Source organism: Rasamsonia byssochlamydoides, assembly GCF_041956645.1.
Source record: "Rasamsonia byssochlamydoides strain NRRL 3658 unplaced genomic scaffold VTN77scaffold_34, whole genome shotgun sequence".
Taxonomy (NCBI): Eukaryota; Fungi; Ascomycota; class Eurotiomycetes; order Eurotiales; family Trichocomaceae; genus Rasamsonia; species Rasamsonia byssochlamydoides.
The window spans coordinates 242209-264506 of NW_027192417.1; the positions used below are offsets into that span (position 1 = coordinate 242209).

The 22298-nt window shown below is 53.4% G+C and overlaps 8 protein-coding genes across 8 annotated transcripts; 5 read left to right on the forward strand and 3 right to left on the reverse strand.

The window, feature by feature from the left end:
* Positions 1–751: 751 nt before the first annotated feature.
* VTN77DRAFT_4879 (uncharacterized protein) lies at positions 752–2111 on the reverse strand (the record flags this gene model as incomplete). Its single annotated transcript, XM_069420986.1, has 2 exons — positions 752–1914; positions 1973–2111. 2 exons carry the CDS (start codon positions 2109–2111, stop codon positions 752–754), a joined length of 1302 nt encoding a protein of 433 aa, XP_069277446.1.
* A 303-nt stretch (positions 2112–2414) lies between these two features.
* Positions 2415–3560, forward strand: VTN77DRAFT_4880 (uncharacterized protein; the record flags this gene model as incomplete). Its single annotated transcript, XM_069420988.1, has 2 exons — positions 2415–2675; positions 2736–3560. The coding sequence occupies 2 exons, from the start codon at positions 2415–2417 to the stop codon at positions 3558–3560; spliced, it is 1086 nt and encodes a 361-aa protein (XP_069277447.1).
* A 245-nt stretch (positions 3561–3805) lies between these two features.
* On the reverse strand, positions 3806–4300 carry VTN77DRAFT_4881 (uncharacterized protein; the record flags this gene model as incomplete). The annotated part of the gene is made up of 1 exon (XM_069420989.1): positions 3806–4300. The coding sequence occupies one exon, from the start codon at positions 4298–4300 to the stop codon at positions 3806–3808; it is 495 nt and encodes a 164-aa protein (XP_069277448.1).
* Positions 4301–4632: 332 nt separating this feature from the next.
* Positions 4633–6144, forward strand: VTN77DRAFT_4882 (uncharacterized protein; the record flags this gene model as incomplete). Its single annotated transcript, XM_069420990.1, has 3 exons — positions 4633–4722; positions 4774–5013; positions 5071–6144. The coding sequence occupies 3 exons, from the start codon at positions 4633–4635 to the stop codon at positions 6142–6144; spliced, it is 1404 nt and encodes a 467-aa protein (XP_069277449.1).
* A 4353-nt stretch (positions 6145–10497) lies between these two features.
* Positions 10498–12036, reverse strand: VTN77DRAFT_4883 (uncharacterized protein; the record flags this gene model as incomplete). The annotated part of the gene is made up of 3 exons (XM_069420991.1): positions 10498–11005; positions 11068–11815; positions 11895–12036. The coding sequence occupies 3 exons, from the start codon at positions 12034–12036 to the stop codon at positions 10498–10500; spliced, it is 1398 nt and encodes a 465-aa protein (XP_069277450.1).
* A 1830-nt stretch (positions 12037–13866) lies between these two features.
* Positions 13867–15275, forward strand: VTN77DRAFT_4884 (uncharacterized protein; the record flags this gene model as incomplete). Its single annotated transcript, XM_069420992.1, has 2 exons — positions 13867–14144; positions 14210–15275. 2 exons carry the CDS (start codon positions 13867–13869, stop codon positions 15273–15275), a joined length of 1344 nt encoding a protein of 447 aa, XP_069277451.1.
* Positions 15276–16939: 1664 nt separating this feature from the next.
* Positions 16940–21102, forward strand: VTN77DRAFT_4885 (uncharacterized protein; the record flags this gene model as incomplete). Its single annotated transcript, XM_069420993.1, has 3 exons — positions 16940–17303; positions 18272–19994; positions 20067–21102. 3 exons carry the CDS (start codon positions 16940–16942, stop codon positions 21100–21102), a joined length of 3123 nt encoding a protein of 1040 aa, XP_069277452.1.
* A 346-nt stretch (positions 21103–21448) lies between these two features.
* VTN77DRAFT_4886 (uncharacterized protein) lies at positions 21449–22041 on the forward strand (the record flags this gene model as incomplete). Its single annotated transcript, XM_069420994.1, has 3 exons — positions 21449–21555; positions 21857–21875; positions 21937–22041. The coding sequence occupies 3 exons, from the start codon at positions 21449–21451 to the stop codon at positions 22039–22041; spliced, it is 231 nt and encodes a 76-aa protein (XP_069277453.1).
* Positions 22042–22298: the final 257 nt, after the last annotated feature.

Sequence of the window (22298 nt, forward strand, 5' to 3'; positions counted from 1 at the left end):
AGACGGCGGACCTCATCCCGCCCAAAGGAATTGTCAACTCGTCTCAGTTGGAGAAAGAGTTGATTCGCATGTTTGCCAACGCGGTGATGTTCAATCCGGCGCCCGAGACCGAGCGAGGCTTCGGACCGGCGTTTCCTATGATCAGGAGTAATGGAACCCGAAGGAGCGCACAGCCCTGGGAGGCCGACGAGGGCCGCATCATCCGGGACACTCGGGAAATGTGCGAGGACGTCGAACAGGCAGTCACCAGATGGCGAGCGGCGGAGCGAACGGCAGATGAATTGGGGAACAAAAGCTTCCTCTCGTTGCGAAGGGGGAGTGCCAGTGATTTCAACGCCGAGGGTGGAGATGAGATGAAGGGATAGGAAGAAGTTTTCTTCCTGCTTTCTCATCCCTGAACGTGCCCTTAATTAAGTTTACGAGTGTTTCCGCCGATCGTTTCCATGATAGAGACGAACAATAAATCTGGATGGGAATGGGAAAAGAAAAGAAAATGAAGGTCGCCTGTACGTTAGCCAGTAGCCTAGACTAGCCTCGTTGATCTGATCTGAGATAGCAACGAATCAGATTCTTTTGCAATGCAAGGCGAGTAGTCGAAGAGAGCAGCCACTGCTGTTGTATTTCTTCTCTTCTCTTCTTTTCTTTTCCTTTCTCTATCTGTTGTACTCCGTATTGAAATGAGTTTTATTGACTGCCAGGGGTGAGTGAGTTGCCGCTTGTAACTGTATCTAATGCGTCTTGTTTTTCTTTTTCAAGCGGCACCCCCTAACGGCACTTGCTCTGCCCGGGTCCGACCCAGACCATCTTTGGCGTAGAAGTCCATCGGGTACACGCCATTGTTGGCGCGATCCCAGCTCTCTCGCACGCCCAGAGCGACAAGCGCTTCGTACGGCGTCAGCAGCGGCCGCGGGAACGCATAGCCCCAGTCGATACTCAACCGCGGACACGCGACCTGCACCCAGCACTCGACATCCGACATGGCCGCCAGTTTGCCGGGGAAGATCTCGCTCAGGAGCAGATTGACAAAAGGGATGCCGCGCTCGCGGAGATGGTGCTCGATCAGGACCATCGTGTGCGGATTGCCCTGCCGGCCCAGCGAGCCCAGGATGATGCCCCACTTCTTGGCGGCCTGCGCGGCGGCGATGGCGTCTCGACGCAGGGCCTGCATCTCCTCGTGCTCGTAGGTCTCGCGCGAGAGGGTCCGCGAGTACGGGTCGTAGCGGTATGCGGGGATGGAAGGGTTGTGGATCATGGCGGATTCGAGGTGGAAGCGCCCGTCGCCGACGTAGAGGAGGATATCGACCTCCTTGTCGGAAAGCTGCGGCGATGTGCAGCCCAGGATCTCGCCCTTGGACAGGGGCATGATCTGCGGGATGACGACCTTGAACCCGGCGCGTTCGAGCACGGGCTTGAGGCCGTGCAGCGTGGCGTTGAATTGGATCGTGCCCACGGTGGCGATCGTTTTGCCGGGCTGGAAATTGCGCTCCAGCGTCGCGATCAGATGCTCGGTGTCGATGCTGATGTCGACGAAGATGTAGAGCGTCTTGATCGTCGTGACGTCCACGGGGATCAGACAGCTGTGCGCATAGTGCACGAGGAGGTCACAGCCCAGCGCGCGGGCCGTGTAGTCATCAATGCAGCAGGCGCCGTAGGTGACGTCGCCCATGATTAGGGTCTCGACACCGGGGCAGAATTCTGTCAGGATATCCGAGATGGTGGTTGCGAACATGAGCAGGCCCTCGGGGAACTGCAGCGCCACGCGTTTGGCGCCCGACGTGCGGATGCGGTGTATCGTCTTGGGGATCTCGAAATTGTAGTTCTTGGGCAGCAGCGCAATGGCGGCCTGGATGTCGGGGTCTTCGGAAATCTCTGGAGGGACATGGTTCAACGCTCGTGGAGCTCTCCTAGGGGGTGCTACAGCAGTCAGCAGAGATGCTTAAATCAGGTGCATCAATCTGTCTCAGATTCTCACCTCTCTGAACAGCTGTTGTATCGCCATCTTTCGCTGATAGATTTTCAGTCTGCTGAGCATCCGCCGTCCGGCGTCCGACAAATCTTTTCTTGGGTTGACGAGTTTGATTGCGATGTGGGGACGCAGGTGTATCCTCCATGGTAGTAGTCAACTGGAGGAGAGAAGAATCTATTGACTTGTAGAAATCATGCAATTATGCAGTCAATAAAATTGTGATAATCTAAATGCCGATAAAATTAAATTATTGAGGGAATAAGGCAAAAAAGTGGGGTGTTACTGTTATCGGCTTCGGTTCTCCGATTAGTGGCCATACCTCTCCGCATTATGGTTCCGTCCCATGATCATGCTCAAGCCTCAAGCTTAACAACTACACCACTTCTTCCCCTCTGACATTATTATTTCTTGATGGAAGGGATTTTCTACCTACTGGAAAGCTGACAGGATGCAGCAACTCCGATCCCGACTGCGGCTGCTCCCAGCCCTTCGCACTCTCCCACTCCAGCCTTCTCGCCGCTATGCGACACAGGCTCGGTTATCTTCGGACCACGTCCGCATCGTCGAAGTAGGCCCGCGAGATGGCCTGCAGAACGAGAAGAAGTCCATCCCGCTCGAGACCAAGATCCAGCTGATCGAGAAGCTGGCCAAGACCGGGGTGACGACTATCGAGGCGGGCTCGTTCGTGCCTGAGAAATGGGTACCGCAGGTGAGTGGCTCTGTAGGCAGAATGTAAGGGTTCCTACGTTCTAACAGAGATCTGGTGTAGATGGCAAGCACTTCGGAGATTCTCAAGCATCTTCTGAAGTCTCCTCCGCAGTCTAAGCATACGATTGCATACAACTACCTCGTCCCCAATATCAAGGGTATGGAGAACCTGGTCAAGATCATGGACGCTGAGGGTGCTACTTCCGAGTCGACCGGCACTGAGTCGAAACCCGCAACAAGGACGGAAATTTCCTTCTTTGCTGCCGCGACAGAGGCCTTCTCCAAGGCGAACACGAACTGCACGATCGCAGAGTCTCTGGAACGGGTGCGCCCCATCATGGCGTTGGCCAAGTCCAAGAACATCAGAGTGCGCGGATATGTCTCTGTGGCTTTAGGCTGTCCATATGAAGGCCCAGATGTTCCTCCGTCGAAGGTGGCCGAGATTACCGCATCCCTGCTGGAGATGGGAGCGGACGAGGTGTCGATCGCTGACACGACCGGAATGGGGACTGCGCCTCGGACATTGGAACTCTTGCGGGCCCTCTCTGCGGCAGGGATCGCCACCAGCGATCTAGCTCTCCATTTCCATGATACCTATGGGCAAGCGCTGGTCAACACGATTGTCGGGCTCGAGCATGGGATCCGAATCTTCGACAGCAGTGTCGGCGGACTGGGTGGCTGCCCGTACTCCAAGGGCGCGACAGGCAACGTCTCGACCGAGGACCTGGTCCATACCCTCCACAGCCTGGGCATGCACACGGGGATCGACCTGGAGGAGATGTCCCGGATCGGAGCGTGGATCAGCAAGGAGCTCGGACGTGCTAATGAGAGCAGGGCAGGAAAAGCAACACTGGCGCGACTTGAAGGATACCAGTCCTGTCCTTGATTATCCTCGTATCGGGTGTGGTATATATAAAACGCTGTTGAAGTGTGAGTGGAAGTTGTCATGACGACACATTTATATCCTCTATCGGATACTGTACAGTACAGTACAGTACAGTACATTGATTGCATGGTCTTGAATCTCAAGGCAAAAATACAACTAGTTGAAAATATATATATATAAGACTTTGTCCCTCCCACCTTGCGCAGCAGAAACCATAGTATTTTTCTTCCATATTTATTCCATATTCAAAAATCCGTGACGCGTCCGCTATAGCTCCAGTCTCCATTGTGCCCCCACCGCAAGGGCTCAGTCTTGGGCCCTCCAATCTCCCCCGTCTTGGGATTCTTGTCGCCTTCAAACTCCGGTTTTGCACCCAGCCGCAGATTCGGATGTAAGTCCTCCACAGAGTCGAAGTCTACACGGCGAGCTGAAGCTGAAGCTGAGGTGGTGGCGGAAGAAGCAGCAGCAGAAGAAGCGGCTTCTTCCGAGTGAGGCGATTGATTGACCTTGGGAGGAGTCCGCGGGGTGCTGAACGCGCCGGTCGATTGCCGTTGCAGCTCTTCGAAGATCTCCTGCTCTTCTTTGGGGAGTCGTGGGGGTGCTGGGCCGCCCAGGAAGGGGTTCCTCTTGTTGTCGTCGGCGACTCTGCGGGCGGGTGTGCTAGACAGGAAACGACGGGAGTATGTGAGGAGTCGTTTTGAGGGCGCCAGGGCGCGAGAGAATGCGATGTAGGACGCCATGTTGTTTGTTTTCTATAAAAAAAAGAACGAACGGTATGAATGAGAGGAGGGTAGGTATCAAGCTGTGGATTGCGGCGGCGAAGATACGGATATTCTTAAGGGTAACTTAAGGGTAACTTAACCAAGGCGGGAAGAAATCAGTTGGCGCGCTATCGATAAGCGGGCCGATAATCGGTCATCCAGAGGAAATAATATTTCAACATTTCGTTCCCGCGGCAATTGTCATTGACTCACAGCAGGAGAATATCCCTCATTGCTCCCTGCTGGACATGCAATAGCGGGACTTTCTCAAGCATTGTTTTGTTAAATTCATCCTCTCCATCACACTCATCATGGCTATGCGAGCCGCCTGCCGTCGGCCCCTCTTCGCAAGGCCTACGAGGCTGTTTGCTCGGGCTTTCAGCTCAACGAGTCCGCATCACGTATGAAGTAGTTTCTTCAATCTGGTGGAAGTCGACTAAGAGCAAACACAGAATGCGTCCTCTCTACCTACTCCTGATCCCGCCCCCAATTCGCCAACGGCGGCCTTCCTCGAGGAGAGAACTCCATACATGGTGACGACCTACGTCCGACCCCCTCCGATGATGGTCAAGGGTCAAGGATGCTATCTCTGGGATATGGAGAATCGGCGGTATCTCGATCTGACGGCGGGCATTGCGGTCAATTCGTTGGGGCACTGTGACCCGGAGGTCACCAAGATCATCTCACAGCAGGTAAGCTGGCTTCGCAAGCGGGGTAGCTCCAGAACTGACGACTGGGGATTTCTTCAGTCAGAGACTTTGATCCATGCCTCGAATCTGTATCACAACCCCTGGACGGGCGCTCTCAGCAAGCTTCTGGTGGAGTCGACCATCCAATCCGGCGCGATGCGCGACGCAGCCCAGGTCTTCATCGCGAACTCGGGGACGGAGGCCAACGAAGCGGCGATCAAGTTCGCCCGCAAAGTAGGACGCTCTCTGGACCCATCGGGGGCAAAGCACGAATTCGTCTCCTTCCACAACTCCTTCCACGGCCGGACGATGGGCGCCTTGTCGGCGACGCCCAATCCCAAATATCAGACCCCGTTTTCGCCCATGGTGCCGGGGTTCAAGTACGGCAAGTTCAACGACGTCGAGCAGCTTCAAACGTTGATCACGGAGAAGACGTGCGGTGTCATCCTGGAGCCGATTCAAGGTGAAGGCGGAATCAACGTCGCGACGCCCGAGTTCCTCGTCGCGCTGCGAGAGCGTTGTGATGCGGTTGGAGCGATCTTGATCTTCGACGAAATCCAGTGCGGTCTCTCCCGCACGGGCACCCTCTGGGCCCATGCCCACCCTGCCTTCGCGCCAAAGATGGGCAAACCAGCGCACCCGGACATCCTGACCACCGCCAAGGCGCTGGGCAATGGCATCCCGATCGGTGCAACCATCGTCTCGGGGACCAAGGTGGCACCGCACATCAAGACGGGCGATCACGGCACCACGTTCGGCGGCAATCCGCTGGCCTGCCGCGTGGCGCACCACATCGTCGAGCGGCTGAACTCGTCTGAGCTGCAGAACGGGGTAGAAGTGAAGTCGTCGCTATTCATCTCAGGCTTCCAGTCCCTGCAGAAGAAATACCCCGAGGTCATCGCCGAAATCCGGGGCCTGGGCCTCATCCTGGGCATCCAGCTATCAGAGACATACATCCCCAAGGCATCGGACATCCTCACGGCGGCGCGACAGCGCGGGCTCCTGATTATCACCGCGGGAGAGGGCTGTCTCCGCTTCGTGCCGCCGTTGACCATCACCGAAGAGCAGATCAAGACGGGTTTGAAGATTCTGGAGGAAGCTGTTGATGCGGTTGTCAAGAGTAGCAGTCAGTGAGGACTACTAGCCTTGTAACATTTAGATTCATCCTTTCTTCCTCTTCTCCAGATGAACTCAGCTAGCGTGATGTGGTTGATGTGATTGATGTTACCGACTGATTGATATGAAGTTTCTCTTGCTATCATTAGCGTATTGTCTTGTCTTGTCTTGACTTGTATTGTATTTTTTTAGATAGATAGATCGATTGTTGCTTGCCTAGTTGGCTAGTGGGTTGGATAGATAAAAAAAAAGAAATGAAAAGTGATTTCAGATTTGTTCTTTGCTTTTCTTCACTTGTCTCAGCATGTATATGCTAATGGAGAAAGAGAGAGAGAGAGAGAGAGAGAGAGAAATATTGACGATGACTTTGATGTATTCTTCTTCCATTTTACATAGAGCTTTTTTTTTTCAGTCTAAGACTATGCACACTCTCAAAAGTCATATCTTTGATGTACCCCGGCTGTAAATAGAGAGAGAGGTGTCGAAGTAATCGTGAGACATCATATCATATCATTTCTATGCTATAGATTAGATTATACTATACTATAGATTATTCCTGCACAACACGCCCACACATCCAGCATAGATAGATAGATGCATCATGCGTCGGGTAGAGCGAAACAACACGATCTATCCACCTAGGTATCTATCCATCTAGATATGTGTAGTGTATATCACGGCGTCCTCGCCCCCTCTCCCAACCCCATCAACCCCCCTGCAAGCCCATTCATCCGTCTTCCAATCAGGTCCGCTTCGCTCGGAAGGCGCGTGATGGTGACGCCGTTTTCTTTCTCGTCGGGTGCGTTTGAGGAGTCTTTCTCCTCCTCGTCCAGCTCGTCTCCACCATGTTGATGGTTGGTGGTGGTTAGCAGTGATAGAGGCAGTGGGAAAGAGAGTGTGTTGTTGTTTTCGTCGGTTAATGACGGTCGATGACGAGTCTTTTTCCCTCCTCCTCCCCGGTTTCTGCCTGCTCGCTTGGGTGTTTTAGCTAGGCGGAACTCTGGTGGGTTAGGCTCCTTCGGTTTCAATGCTGCTGCTGCTGTCGTTCCTTTCGCGGGTGAAACTGTTGTATTATCGCCGTTCGTTGTCCCATTCACGGCCGGCGGGCGTACAGGAGTAAACTTGCTAACCCTCATTTCCAACGGACGGTCCTCATCAGCCGAAGACTCCGCGAAGGAGCTCCTCCTGCTGCTACCTCGAACACTGCCATTACTGTTCTCCCGCTTCGACAGCGCCAGCGACTGACGGCTGTCGACAGACTGCGCGAGACTGGAGGAGGTCGACTTCTTCAGCTCCGCGGCTTCCGCCATGGCGAACAGATCGTGAATCCACATTGCGCATTTGTGGATGTGCTTCCACCCTTCGGGGAAGATGCCTGGGAAATTTAAGAACCCGTGGGAAATGCTCGGGATCAAGTCCACTTCCACATGTTCCTTCTCGTTGAACTCCTTTTTCGACTTCTCCAGTCCTAGCTCCTGGCGCTCGCGGAACCGGTGCAGCTTCGCTTGCCGGATCCTGCCGGCGAATATCACCGTGTCGTCCACGAGGGGATCGCGCTCGCCCGTGAGGATGTATGTCTTCGGGAAACGGGCGAGAATTGCCTCTGGCGCCAGGACGGGCGAGAGCAGAAAGTCAGTACTGAAGTCCGGACGGTTATGTGGGCCAATATAGAGAATAATCATGGCCCTCATCATCTCCGGGCTTAGAATCCGGTCGCCAAAGTAAGAGATCATTGACGACACTGCCAAGCGAGTCCTGATCTGTCGTGGCTGGTTATCAGCAGCAGCGGCGGCCTGGCTGGCCAAGTCGGATGACCCTGTCTTCTCTACCATCTCGGCATTGCCACACGCCTTGTGATTGAAGTAGTCAAGGACCGGGGATGTATCTTCTGTCTCGTCCGCTGAAAGGCGAGTGCGAGATCCCGTCGGTGTCAGCCGGTAGTAATCCTCGCTCTTTCTCTTCAACACGTTCTCATTCGTCTTCCTCATGCCTCGTTCTTGAAACAATGCCATCTGTTCCTCGGTCATCCAGCTTCCGATATTCATGTCCAGGGAAGGATACACCAGGACCAGCCCGTCTGGAGGAGGGAGAGCAGTCTCTCCACGCCATTGTCGAGTCTCCGTACTCCCCGATTGTAAAATCATTATGGTCAACCCGGCTGCAAGGTTGCCGCCGGCGCTGTCCCCAGTGATCACGATATGAGGACGGACTTTTCCACTGAGGCCGACACAGCGGCCGCGACTGGCGACGATCATGCGGTAGACATCATAACATTCATTCAGTGCGTAGGGATATGGGTATTCTGGCGCTTTCTTATAGTCAAGACTCAGGATGGGGACGCCCGTCTTCCCAGCCCAGGCAAGCAGCTTATCATCCGCCGTCCTCGGGTTCATGGCGACAAATCCGCCGCCGGGGATGTCCAGGACGATACAGGTCTCGTCGCGCAGTGCGCTGAGCGGTCCGTCGAAATACAGCCATGCATTGACAGGCTCCTTATACGACGATTCCCGCGGACGAGGTATCCTAATCGCACGGGGCGGGTATCTCGTGAACCTCGGCCGGAGAAGCTTGTTGATCGCCGCGAGATACGGCGTGGTGGCCTTGTTCCACGACACGCGCAGATGCTCGACTGTCAGGGTGGCTCGAACTCGTCGCACCTTCTCATCCGCCTGCTCGGCAGCAATCAGGTAGTAGATCGAGAACACGATCGACGCAAGATCGCGCAACCAGTTCGGGCGGATCTTCATCGCTGTCCAGAACCCAGCGTCGAGGGCGGTCGTGATCCATGTGGCACGGAAGTAGGAACGGGAGTACAGATTGGCGAGAGGTTCGGGGCATTCCAGGCCGACGATTTTGGCGAAATTGCGCGAGATGTAGAGCCAGAGTAGGGTGATGACCATCGTCTGCCACGGTGTCAGACGGTTCATCAGCCTGGAGGAAATCGCCCGGAGGCCTGGAGGGCCATGGTTGTGACCCCTAGCAGAAATCTCATCAGAAGAAGCCCACCAGGTTCAACATCAAGTTCAGAGGCAGCGTACTTCAGCAGGTACAGCGACCAGAAGGACACGACGGTCAAGACCTGGATCTTTCGAAACTGGGTCGAGGGTCTTCCCAGGACGTGGTCTGTACTACCATCGTCAACCTTTCACACTCGCACAACATAAACACGACTCAGACAGGGGAATCATAATGTTGACTATGGATTATGGATTGTACACACCAATCATTTTCTAAAAGACGACAGCCTCCCCAAGACAGAAACGACCAGTCAAGCAAGCATATAGGTAGGACCGGAAAGCCCAGATTATCATTTATTTTGTTGATGGATGGAAAGCAACTGCAACAACCATGGGTATAAAGAAAAAAAACACAAGACAGACAGACAGAAAGGAAGAAAGGAAGAAAGAAGAATTACTATCAGATCCGATCCCGTGGTCTGTGTCTGTACAGCAAGTCATCCATCCAACCAACCCTTAATAGAGGTACAGGACAGTAAAGTACAGTTAGGTACGGGGTGCATATGTAGGTACCTAATCTAGGTCTCATCCATCTAATAATTAGAGCCAGAGTGGAGTGGACAGCAAGCAAGCAGTGAGTGGACCCTCTTTCTGTTTGCCTCTGAAGAAACGATGTCATTCGTAGTGTAGATGTTAGCTTGTCATCATCATCATGTGTAGACATAAGTACCTAAAGCACAAGGTCCTGAATCACATGCAAATGGAAGCGACGGGCTAACCAAGAGTATAACATTAGTCAGATAGGTACGGAGTAATTATCTGATCAACAAGAAAGCCAAGTCAGACAGAAGGTAGCTCTGTTACAGTCCCTGACACTGTCTCTAGAGACAAGAAGGGCAACAAAGAACATGAGAAATTCCTCCTCCGTAGCCCTCAGGGCAAGGAGTACCCAAGTACAGGAGAAGTGACACCGTGTTCAACCCAAGTTTAGGTACCTCCCTTCCTACCTACCGCATCGGGAATACAGAATTCAATGGAAAGGAAATGCATGTGAAAAAGCATGTGAAAATGACGGAATTCAGGGGGGCTACCACCATCACGTGGGGCTGAGGGCTGAGATGCATGTGACCATCCTTGAAATTCGTTGATTCTCATTGGATGACCCTCTCTTGGCTGATAAGCTTGGGTCAGCTTGGGTTTCATTGTGTTCATCACATTCATCATTATTGTTTTCATCTTCTTTTACCCCTTTACTTCTTTCTTTCTTTTTTATAGTTAAACTGCGTAGACTGATGTAATTCATTGTCTTAAATCCTTTGTTCTATGATTTTATCCGGAACCCCCATTTTATAGGTTCATCGCCCCCACTCCTTATAGATGAGTAGCGTATTTCGTACTGTAAATAAATGCTAGGCTAGATCTTTGTGCAAAAGTCTCTACCATGTCGGACCTGCCACCGACACAACCACACCTCAAAAGCCATTCCCAGAAACCCCGCAATGCAGATTCCTCCCGAGTCGCTCACCGTCGTCGCAGCGAGAGAGAACTCCCGCTCTTCCGGAGGCACGCGGTCACTGATCTCGGCGAATGTGTTGACGTAGACGAGTCCACCGAGGAGGCCTTCCCAGAAGATAATGAGGAAGATGATATATACATTCGGGATAAAGTTATAGAGCGAGTGTAGTGTCAACACCGTCAGGTTGATCACCTGAAGGAACGAGGGTAGATACAGGCTGTGGACTCGGAAAAACGGGGTTGAGGACCGCGAGAGGAAGACGCCAACCTGATAGATGGCGTTGTAAGCCGGGTAGAAGCCCCGGAAATGCCGGAAGGGAGTCTCCTTCAACGGGAATAGAAGAGTGGGAGCAACTCCCTGGTTGATGGTATATTCTGCAATGTAGACCAACAACAGAGGAAGCATGCTGCCAATTCAAATCGTGTCAGTACCCATGCAGCATAACTTCACGTCAGCAGATCCACGTACAAAGGGAAGAAAAGACCCCTGGCGCGCCTCAAATTCGCTTTAAAATGTGACCACCCATCTAAAGCATTATCACGCCCTGCCGGCTTGCGGTATCTAGTTGAATGGTCTGGCCTGTCCAGCAGCCCGCCCCGCTCATGCCATTCTGGTACTCGATCCTCCTGGCGTACATCTACCTCGTCATCACCGTCGCTCTCGGAAACCGCGAGATATCCAGATTGCGCATGTAACCTGTAATGAAGCGGAAATCTTGGCAGAATCACAAAGTAGCTCACAAGCATGATCGCCGGTAGGCATGCCGAAGCCAGCAGAGTGGCTTTGACACTAAGGCCCAACGAGGTCGTCGCGACAGCGTACGCACCAGCACCGATCAGTCCAGCTGCACCCGTTCCACTGCCCCAGGCCGCAAGACTAAACGGCCCGTAGAAGTGTGTTAGTCCAAGAAAGCTCAGCTCTCCGCCTCCACTGGACAGGCTCGCGAGGATGACGCCCGCGAGCTTGGTTGAGATGGTCCCGCCATCGGTATAAGCAGGGGTGAGAGCGATCACGAGCATGCCCAGCACCGACAGAGTCACGAAGATCAACACCCTTATCGAGTACGGGACGACGTGGATAAAGTACGGAGCGATCAGTTTCGTGCCAAAAGATGGGACCACATCGGCGAGGAGCACGACGCCTTTGGGGAAATCGGGGCCAACGAGATCGAGAGCTGCGGAGAGGATAATCACGTAGAGGACATTGTTGATCAGACCTGGAAACATCAGTCAACCTGCTTGCCAGGATTGTCTTTGGACAGGTCACGCGACCAACCACATAAGAACTCGACTCACCTAAGAACCAAAACGCCGCGCAGACCCTAGGGTTCGCATCGTTGAAGATGGCTTTGAATCTCTCGCGAAACCTCGCCCACGTCGAGGCCGGTGTTCCGGGAAGGGGTAGGAGCATGTTAGTATCTGCTTCGGATTCAGGCATACCACAGATTTGGCGGGGAGACCCGGGATGATCAGTAAGCTCTGCTGCTTGTAAGTGACTGAGATATATTAAATGGAACCCCCAAGCCCATTTCTGAACATATCTTGGCCAGTTGGGTGTCGTGCAGGCCTGTGGTGCACCCTGGAAGAGTTGTTTCCATTACCGAGCGATGAAGCGCTGTGGTTGTGATATCAACCAGTGGCTCGTGACCAGGCGGCACGGACCATACTGATAAAAGTTTGGCTGGTAGCAACAGGCTCGCATGAAGATACCTATCTTTTTCTGCATGCTTTGGAGGATTTACAGCTAATTTTGCTAAAATATTGTCAGTTTGTTTCATCAAGTATAATATCCATTGGGATTCCTACAATTTGGGCAAAACTACTCCGTACAACTGTTCCAGTGCCACTGCTGTCATAGTCATTGCGCCATGCTAAACTCCAGTCTTGGCACCGCCGTTTTCTTTGTAGATTCAGTCTGTCTTGGTCAATAAGACTATGTTTATACTTCAAATGTCATAAGTAAGGTGTTTTCTTTTTTCTTTTTTTAAAACCCCTTGACAACAGTCAGGATATGGAATAGTTACACCATTGAAGCCACATAACCGGGCTTAAAAATTTGCTGTACATTACTTCGGCAGTGTACGGAGTACTCCGTGCAACCTCCGACTGCACCGATGTACCAGTACGGTAGATAAGCAATCTAAGGATCTCAATGTCTATTTATATCTTTTGGAGATGTTTTTTTTCCCGTTATTCCAATTTGACTACTCTGTACAGTGCTTCTGAATAAACTTAGTTCTTATGTCACGTGACACTGGTATTTCCGAGCTCGGTGATGGATTCTAAAACGTATCAATCACAGACAGCCCCTGGATGAGATATGTATTTTAGACTATTTTTAGTTGATGGTTATTCCATATCCTCAGCTTGTGATCAAAAACCAGGCGTGCTATCTGCGATTGTAGCTATTGGCAAACTACTGATTTAACAATACCGCCTACAGGCTACGGAGTAGAGCTCTCGGGCTCGGTCTTGCCTGCCAATAATGGAAGTCTCCATAGTACCTGCCGCTGGCGTAATAACGCGTCGAGGGTTAACCGTTTACTACCTAGGAGGCTTAAGTAAGGGACTCTATCTTGTGCGTATTTTGATTGGCTGCGGTAATTACTTCACGCCTCGAATTCTAATTAGATCTTTTCCACTGGTAAATATACGGAGTAGAGACTCTCCAGCTGCGTAATAATTCGAACGGTGGACTGCGAGTCACAGTCAGGGAATAAACAAGCTTTTTTTTTGGAGTTGGCTACGACACGGTCCCACGTCTTGCGTATGGCAGGCCGAGGCCGTGGGCCAATCAGTCCAGCCACGGTTCCGCTCTAGTCCCTGTCTCTGTCCTAATCCTGCCAAAGCGTCGTTTTAGCGACCCGGGATTGCGTGAGCGCCGTCGTCAGCAATCATGTTGACCGGGATCCCATCACACAGCAAATGGGGGGAATTTCCACGCAGGCAGCCTGTTATCGTGACACCTTTGCTGCTCGAACGGTCGTAAGACGTGGTACGGTGCTAGATGTAGGGTTAGAGTGCCGAACAAGAGTCCCTAACCGGACCTTATTAATTTAAGAATTACTATTATTACCAACAACCCAACACCCCCGGGCTCTCGATCAGCCGCCCTTCTTTTAGTGAACCACCCCCCATCTTCTCCAGTTATTATTTACTCTCTGCGAACTTCACTGTAAATGCCTTCGTCCAGGCATCCAGTGCACCTGACCACTTTCTGTTTTTTGACCTCATGCGAGGTGGCTGACTAACCAGGCGCGGGCCCAACATGGCCGCTTCGTATATTTCCATCCCCCGCAGTTCGTCACGGTCGCCCAGTCCCAGTCCCAGTCCCCGTCCGATCCCCCTTCGCGGAATTCTGACGGAGGATATCGAGGCCGCTGAAGTCGAGTATGCTGCAGACATTCTCGATGACCATCCATTGCGTTCTTATCCGAGAAAGTGTTGTCCCGGGTTGTCATACATTGTGCAGGCCTGGTATCGGGTAGCATGGAAGAATTGGAACGAACGGCTATTTCGCCTCGTGTGTGTTCTTCTGATGATACTGTATGTGGCGATCTCCTCCAATATACATTGTCCTTTTTCTTCCGGTATTGATGTATCACGTGCAGTGGGGTTATCCAATGTCTGGGGGTCTTGTCGAACGGGCTCTTCTACTTCGTATCGGGGGACTATGACTGGAGAGAAGGATGGGAAGCACCCCAGCAAGATCGGTTCGAATTCACGCGATGGCCGTCGGAATTTGGCCAGTCGATGCGATGCATCTCCCATCACAACCGTGCCCTTCCCGACCCCGTCAACTTCGCCATCAACGCCGGCTGCACTGGAGCGAGAGTGGACATCTGGCTGTACAACAATGAAATCTTGGTGGGAAGCTCCGTCCAATCGCTGGATACCAGGTATACGCTGAAGGACCGCTATCTCGATCCGCTTCTCAGCGCACTGAAGTCGAAAAATCCGTCCAGCGACAAGACGCCTGTCGGAGTCTTCGACGAACCCACCCGTTCCTTTGTGCTTATCCTTGACTTTCGGTCTCTCCCGGGCCCCTTATGGCCGCATGTGGTGTCGCAGTTGTCCGGATTAAGGGCCGGAGGTTACCTCACGCACATGAAGGGATCGCAGCTAATTCAGCGACCTGTGACAGTGGTGGTTTCGGGCCGGGTTCCGCTGGCATTCGTCACTGCCATTGAATCGAGTCACCGGGATATCTTCTTTGATGCCTCGCTGGACGAGCTGGTTCTCGAGAGCCGAGATCGCGTCGCGGGGTACTCAAGTCATCAACGACGGGCTGTGCAGAGTACCGACAACAATGGAAGCAGCGGATCCGAGACCAGGGACCAAGATGTCGAGTCTCTCGACTCCCGTATCCGCGCCACTACCGTTCCTGATTATAATGCACAGAACAGCTTCAGTGCATCCGCCAGCTTCAGAGACTCGATCGGGTTCCCCCGTCGCAACCAGTTCTCCAGTCACCAGATGAATCTGATCCGACAGCACATCCAGGAGGCCCATCGGCATGGCCTCAAAGCACGATATTATGATATCCCCGGCCGGCGGGGACTGCGCGAACTGATCTGGCACACCTTGGCGCAGGAGGGGGCGGATCTGATTGACGTGGATGGGTTCTGGGATCGCTCCGCAGGGCGGGGGTGGCCGTTAAATTCGCAAGTGTCATGATGCCTCAGACCGTGAACATAGCATTCGTATTATTTCTTCTACTGTAGATTTTAGATTTGTGAACATTCTTTCTTCAATACCACTGTCAATAGGGCTTCTAGAGGTGCATACAGTTGGGGCGCATTCATTGTAAATTCCCCGTATTTTCAGTACTGAGTAACCACTGGAGGATTTACCAGGAATGGTGACATGCATCGGCGATTAAACAGAGTATAGATATTGGCCAATGCTGTTTTTCCTTTTCTCTCATACACCGTTTTGTTGTGCTCCTGTTGGGATACAGGCAAGGTGAGTCCTGGAAGTTTAGGTAGGTACATAATCCCTGCCAAGCGGACCAGGTCAATGGTTCAGTAAGCTATGACGCAGGGTCTTGCGGCGGCAGTGACGGAAATAGTGCTTCAAAGACAAAAGATCTCTCTCTCATTTCATTTCACTTCTTTTCTTTCCTTTTTTTTTTAAAAAAAAATATTTCCCGCACCATCAATCACAGTCACTTGTCAGTTGTCACTGTTTGTAATATTTTAGTTCGAGGCTGATGCACCATGCATAACATGCATGTAAGCGATGCAGTTGCAGCCAAGTCTACGACGTACGGTGTGCTGCCTAGTGCTTTCTGCAGTACACTTGGCCGACTTATGGTTTTTTTTTTTCCTTTTGCGAGTTTTCTCAACCAAAACACTCTCTTTGCAGTCGCATAACAGAGTTGTTTTTCGACATTATATTGTATCTATATTCATGGTAAGGAAATACTACTGGTCGCAAGTCTTGTTTATAGGAGAAACTTGAAGTCAAGGTAAATTAATACTTCCAGCTTGACAAGCAGACTGTAGTACAAATAATCATGCGGAAGTCATCTGTCAAATATCTTCTGGCTGTCTTGTCAGCCTGTCAGGCACCATACTGAGTGGGATCTTCCGGGTGTTAAAGTTGCTAGCTGCCGGCGTAAGTTCCGCGGCAAACCATCCATTCGGCTGGGGGGATCCACTGGGCGCAGATGATGGGTGCTGTTAGTCTTTATTAGTCCGTAGCGAGTTCGTTGTTTGTTCTGCGGTTGACCTCTCAAAGGTGTGCTTTCCCCGCTGATGCAGTGCTGTCCACATTCCACATATCCGGACTACTGCCCGATTCTCTGTAAAAGTCAGCTGCCCACTCGTTATTGTTTGGTGCTCTGTGTTGGCTGCCAAGTACTGTGCGGAGTAGCTGTGGTTATTGCTAAGGCCAAAGGAGCCTAATAATATGCTGGCAGCATGGGCCCCAGCAGGGAAGACTGTTCCTCCTAGGGAGGATCCACCCACCCCAAAGAGTCAGGCCCATGTCGCATGCTCCAAACTAAGGTTACTTTTCTGCCCAGCAAGTGTCATCTCCCTCCATCTCCACCTCGTTTGTTGTTTCTCTTCCTGCAGGAAACAACTTCTGTATCACGACCTGCCTAGGTACCTACGTGCCTCGAATGCTTCCTTCGCATCCTGTGATCGTGTATTTGTTGTGTTTCTGCGCGTGAGTCCGACAGGCACGTGGATCTGTGCTGCGCGACAGGATCTCCACACCCGTATTGCGTCTCCACCGCCATTTTTCGCGATTCTGGGCAGTGCCAACTTCGACGAGATACAAACCCATCCTTTGGTTGTGATTCTTGCCTACATGCGAGCAGAGCACTTTTGACCATGGAACCTCAATATCCGCCTCCTCATCCACCGTTTTCTCGCCCATCACTGTTCGCCAGTGCTCCTCCACCTCCACCTCCTCGTCAATATGGGCCGTCGCCCTCTCCTCGACCCGACGGACGAGCGCTACCCGCATACGACTCTCTGCATCGCGACAGCGAACCGTCCCGATCAACAACAGCCTATGGATATCCTCCCCATTCCTCCTACGCGCCCGAGATGCGACCCCAGTCGAGACCAATCTCGCCTGTACGACTTGGCGCGTTGCGACCTGACCCTGCCAACGGGTTTTCTACCCACTCGTCGCCAGTGAAGCACAATGGAAGTGGTGTGAAGGAACAACCAGGTCCGTTATATCGTGAAGGTATGATATCCGTCTTTTCGTTTTCCTACGATGCTCCTTGTTGTGTGTCTCCAGTCTCTGGAAAGGCTTTCGAAATTTGACCTCACTGAAAGCTACACTCTTTTTCAAATTACTCCCAATGCTTGTTCTGTTTCAGAATAGCATCTGCAGGTTCTTATTTCCTCTTCTTCCTTTTTCCTTTCCCTCCTCCTCCTTTTTTTTTTTATTTTTGTCTTGTGGCATGGCACCAAACTATGTCGGAATCGGTGTGTTTTGAAACACCGCCCTCTGGCGATGCCGCGTTGCAATCCTTGTGCGACTCTGTTATGGAGTCCCCGGAGACGTGGTCAGCTGCTGGGTCCCTTGTTCTACCTATCACCTGCGTCCCCTGACAGCACTCCATTCCTCCCTTCCTCCCTCCCACTCATCAGTCAATCAATCCTCTTGTTCTGTTTCGGTCCGGGGTACGCGCATCAGCCACTGTGGCGGGCGATCGACCAGGCTCTGTTGGAATTTCCAAGGATCCTGTTGGCTCGCCGGCGTTTTTCCCCGGGAACGCTAGCCTGTTTGGGCGAGCTGCTTGTCTGTCCCGATATGGCCTAGCGCATCACTTGCGTCGGCCCGGATGGGCCCGCAGTCAGTGTTACTCCTGTGCTTGTGCCTTGCAGAGCTGATGCGTCTATTCTCCTCCCTGTCGCCTCCACCGGATTCCCTTTCCATTATGCCCTCTGACCATTCTGTTTTTCTTTCTCGCCAGGAATAGGCGCTCCATTCTTCGCCTCGCCATTCTCACGCAACATGCATCCTGCTCCCTCCGCGCAGGAGCAGGGCAGCCGCCCATCCGTCGGAAGCGGTGGCAGTCCCGGGCTCGCAAGTGGTGGTGAGTTCCATGCAAGCGCCTTTTCGATGAAGGCCTTGACGTCAGGGCTGGAGCTCAATTCGTCCATCGGGGATGATACTAGATGCTGACATGAGAAATTCCTCGTTAGGAACCCAAGAACCTCCACGCCCGCCATCTAGTCACTCTTTCAGCAGTCGTCAGATGCCGCCTCCTTCTCCTCCTCAGCACTACCCTCGCAATTCGTCAGGATCGGTGTCCCAGCCTCCGCCGCCCTCATTCCCTCCTCGCGAACCTGCTCCCGGCCAGGCGCATCGTCCGGGCAGCAGCATGTCGATATCATCTATGCTGGGCTCGGATGCAGACCGGCCATCCCGCGATCCACCCTCATCCATCTTTTCTCGCCCGTCGATGTCGTCCTCTCCCTTTGGAACCACACATCCCCCTTCAGGCGCTGCCGGGGCCATGTCTCCGCCCACCGCTCCTGCGCGGCCGGCGTCTTCCCTGGATCATCCTCTATTCCGACGATCGCAAACCCCCGATAAGCTATATTCCAAGAACAATGCCTCTCGTCAGTCAAGGTCGGGTTCCGGGGGTGGTACTCCTTCGCAACCGGCGCTGCCTGAGCCCTCGAAATTCGGTCCCTCGCGTGGCCCCCAGCCTTTTTCCCAGTATTCCGATAAACCGCCAACCTCGCTGACGTCTCCTCCGGTTACTACCTCAGAGTCTCCTTACAATCACTCTCCACGACTTAGCCTCAGTGGCCCCATCACGAGGCCCAGCAGCCAGCCTCAGCAAGAGGAGGTTCGAGGTCCTGGATTCAGCCCTCGATCGCGGGCATCCGGCGAGGGACTGTCGGGAAATACGCAACGGCAAACCCCTTACCCCGAGCAACCACAGCGGTACAACGGTCTCTACTCAGATAGATCGAGAGAAGAGCAGGCGGCACGCGACCGGGAGAGAGGCGCCGGGCACGACCCCGACACCAAAGCGCCCGTAGGCCCCTTGCATGGGCGATATGGATCCCATTTCGCCGAGCGAGAAGCAGAACGACCGCAGAATGCACCGCCATGGGATCCGGGGCGGAGCTCACCCGAGTCCCGACGGTTCCCGGCCCCTTCTTCTGAGCCTAGTTCCAGTTCCAGTTTCGGCTTCGGAGCCATTCAGAGCTATACCAAGTCACTAGGATCTCAGCTGGGAGCCTCCCGACCACCACCTCCTCCGCCGCCACCCCCACCGCCATCACAGCACCCCAGTGTCTCGATCCAGCCGCGACAGGGCCAACCAACTCCGCCGCCCAGCGAGCAACCGTTCCTCAGCAAACTCCCGTCCCAGCCTCGGATATTCTCTGCGACATCGGTCCCATCAGGAAGCCAGCCGTCCACACTGGGAGGATCTACAGCGACGACTGACGAACAGCGCCGGAAGGGCAGTGATGATCTGATGCAGCATCGGAGTCTCCTGGGGCTTGGACTTGATGGCAAGCGGACCGGGAGAGCTTCCCCTATACCCCAGGCGGTTCAGGGCGCCCAAGCCCAGCTCCTCGGACCGGCAGGCGAGTCCGGCATCAAAGGGGAATTGGGCCGCGTCTTCGCAGGTATCGGCAGCGGCGTGGGCACGGGCATCTCTGGATCGGTGGGAAGCGGTCCTCCCACGCCCATGACCGCCAGCCCATTCAAGCGGGACACTGTCACGGGTCGATCGGACAGCGCAGACGGTCGTGGCGGAGTGATTGGGCCCGGAAGGAAGAGAAGTACGAAGGAGGAGGAGGGTCAGGGGGAAGGTGGTGACCCTACCGCCGACCCACGGGGTGCTGCTGCGTCTGCTCGAGGGGGAGCCCGACGAGGGCGACATGTCCATCACCACCATCACCAGTAAGTTTGCTCAGATTGTTCACATTCTATTGGGAGATGCTAATGTTTGCGTGTTTTTTTTTTTAACTACAGTCACCATCATCATCGACACAAGACTGAAGAGGATGGCACCGCATCCCGCACTCCGTCGTCCTCATTGACTCTCTACGGAAGAACCGCCACGCCTACGGAGGCAGCAGCAACTACCGGCCCCGGTGCTGCTTCGGCGCCAGCACACCACCACCATCACCATCACCATCATCACCACATCCCACGACCAGCATCCTCTGCTGTCAGCGCCCCTCCGGCGCCGGCGCCTCCGCGTGAGCCGCAGATCATCGTCAATCTGGAGCCGCTGCTGAAGAGCGTCGCGCACCTTCCCCGGCACCACTTGGGGTCGACTCTCTACGCGCCACGCATCGGGGTGCCCAGTCCCAGTGCGTCGCTGGAAAGCCAGAAGTTCGGTTACACCACTACGCCTGTTCCTATCCCGCGCTTTGAAGGGAAAGAGAACTGTACCTTTACGGTCCGGGTGCCGCGCTTCCGTATTGACGCGAGCCACCGGGAGGAAATTTGTGCTCGCCGGGCCCTCTGGGGCACCGGGGTGTACACGGACGACTCAGATCCGGTGGCGGCCGCGATCCACTCTGGATTCATCCGGGGCGAATGGGGAGAAGACGTGGATATCAATATGCTGGATCTGGAGATCAAGGATACCTACCAGCATGCCCCGCGGCCAACGGGCGACGAGCCGGAGAACGGGCCGCGGATCCCGCCGGTGCCGCCTCCGGACAAGGACCTGCATATCACGCTCCTGATCTTACCGCGCCTGGAACGGTACGAGTCGTCGGTGATGTTCGGGCTCAAGTCGCGGGCGTGGGATGGCACGCACGACGGCATGAGCTTCAAGGTGGAGCGGATCGAGTGGGTGGATGAAGGGTCGACGCGGGGCGAGGAGCGCAGCGGGGAGGCGCGGCGGAAACGGCTGCGCAACATGATGCGGACGGGCCGTATCTGCACGGGGCCTGGCCTGTTACGACTGCGCGGCGGTCCTACGAGGCTCAGCGACGGCGAAGCTGCGGCGACGACAACAGCGACGACATCGGCCCCGGTCGAGCCTGTCTCTTGACGGTCTTCGTCTGATTGGGGCTGATCGAGTGAACTGGTGACGATTTTTGCGTGATCTGGTTGGGACGGATGAGCGGGTGGCATGTCTCGAAGGGATCGTCTTTTGGTGACCCCACTTTGGATGTCTCTGTCTATCTACATAGTATGAGATGTTCTCTTCTTGATCTGTGTATCTCCTTGGGAGTCTCTGGTGTTTGGCTTGTCGAGATACCTGAGCGCGCGTGTCTATCTGGATTCATGCAATTGATTATTCTTTCTCTTCAAATACATTTGTCCTCTCTAAGGCTTGTCTCTTCAAGTACGGAGTACATTCGTCTTCTTACTCATGAGATCGATCTTGGCCTGTAATGCAGATAACTGGTGCCCGGTCCAGCGGACGGATGAATGGAAGCCCAGTCTCCAATCGAGACCGTTGGCGTTGGCCCGATGATCATGACCCCGTGGAGAAATTAAGGTAGAAGGGGAACGAACGGGTCCACTGGAATCGGAGGCGGGGTTGTAAGACAGTTCTTGTTTGTAAATTGTAAGAATGCTTTAATTACTTATTATCATCATATAAAATAATCATTCTTGGGATGGAGTAAGATACTCCGGTTATTTTCGTTATTCTCGATCCTACCCATGGGTCGCGGTGGGCATGAAGTAGTCACGACAGTAAGGCAGCATGCTGGATTATCACATGACGGAATACCTTGCCAGTGCAGAGGACCAGAAGGACTGCTTTATTATAATGGTGACTAACTTGTATTGGATAGAATGAACTGCCGACTTTACGTCCGTAAGAAAGAAAAATGAAAATAGTCAAATCGATCAGAGCTGTTAATATTGCTGCTAGGATGTTGTGTCTGGTCCACCGCCGAAAGCAACCGAGGCTCGGAGAATCCTCAGTTTTGGGGCCGAGAATGTCGTCAGAGCACGAGCAGAAGAGTATCTGAGCTGATTTAAGCAGATTCGATATGGCGTGCTAATTTATTATTTATTTTCTTTACTGGTAATCCGGTGATAATAAACTAAACAAGTCAATTGACCGATAGTTAATTAATACGATACGACCTGAGGGGCGTGCAGCGTGCTCGGTTTCCTTCCAGCCGAGGCACGATTGATTCACCGATAACCATTAAACGTCAGTCACTCCGTCCGGTACCCTAACTCCGACCTCTCTGTCACTGTCAACTGCTCTTGTCTCAGTCTCTTTTT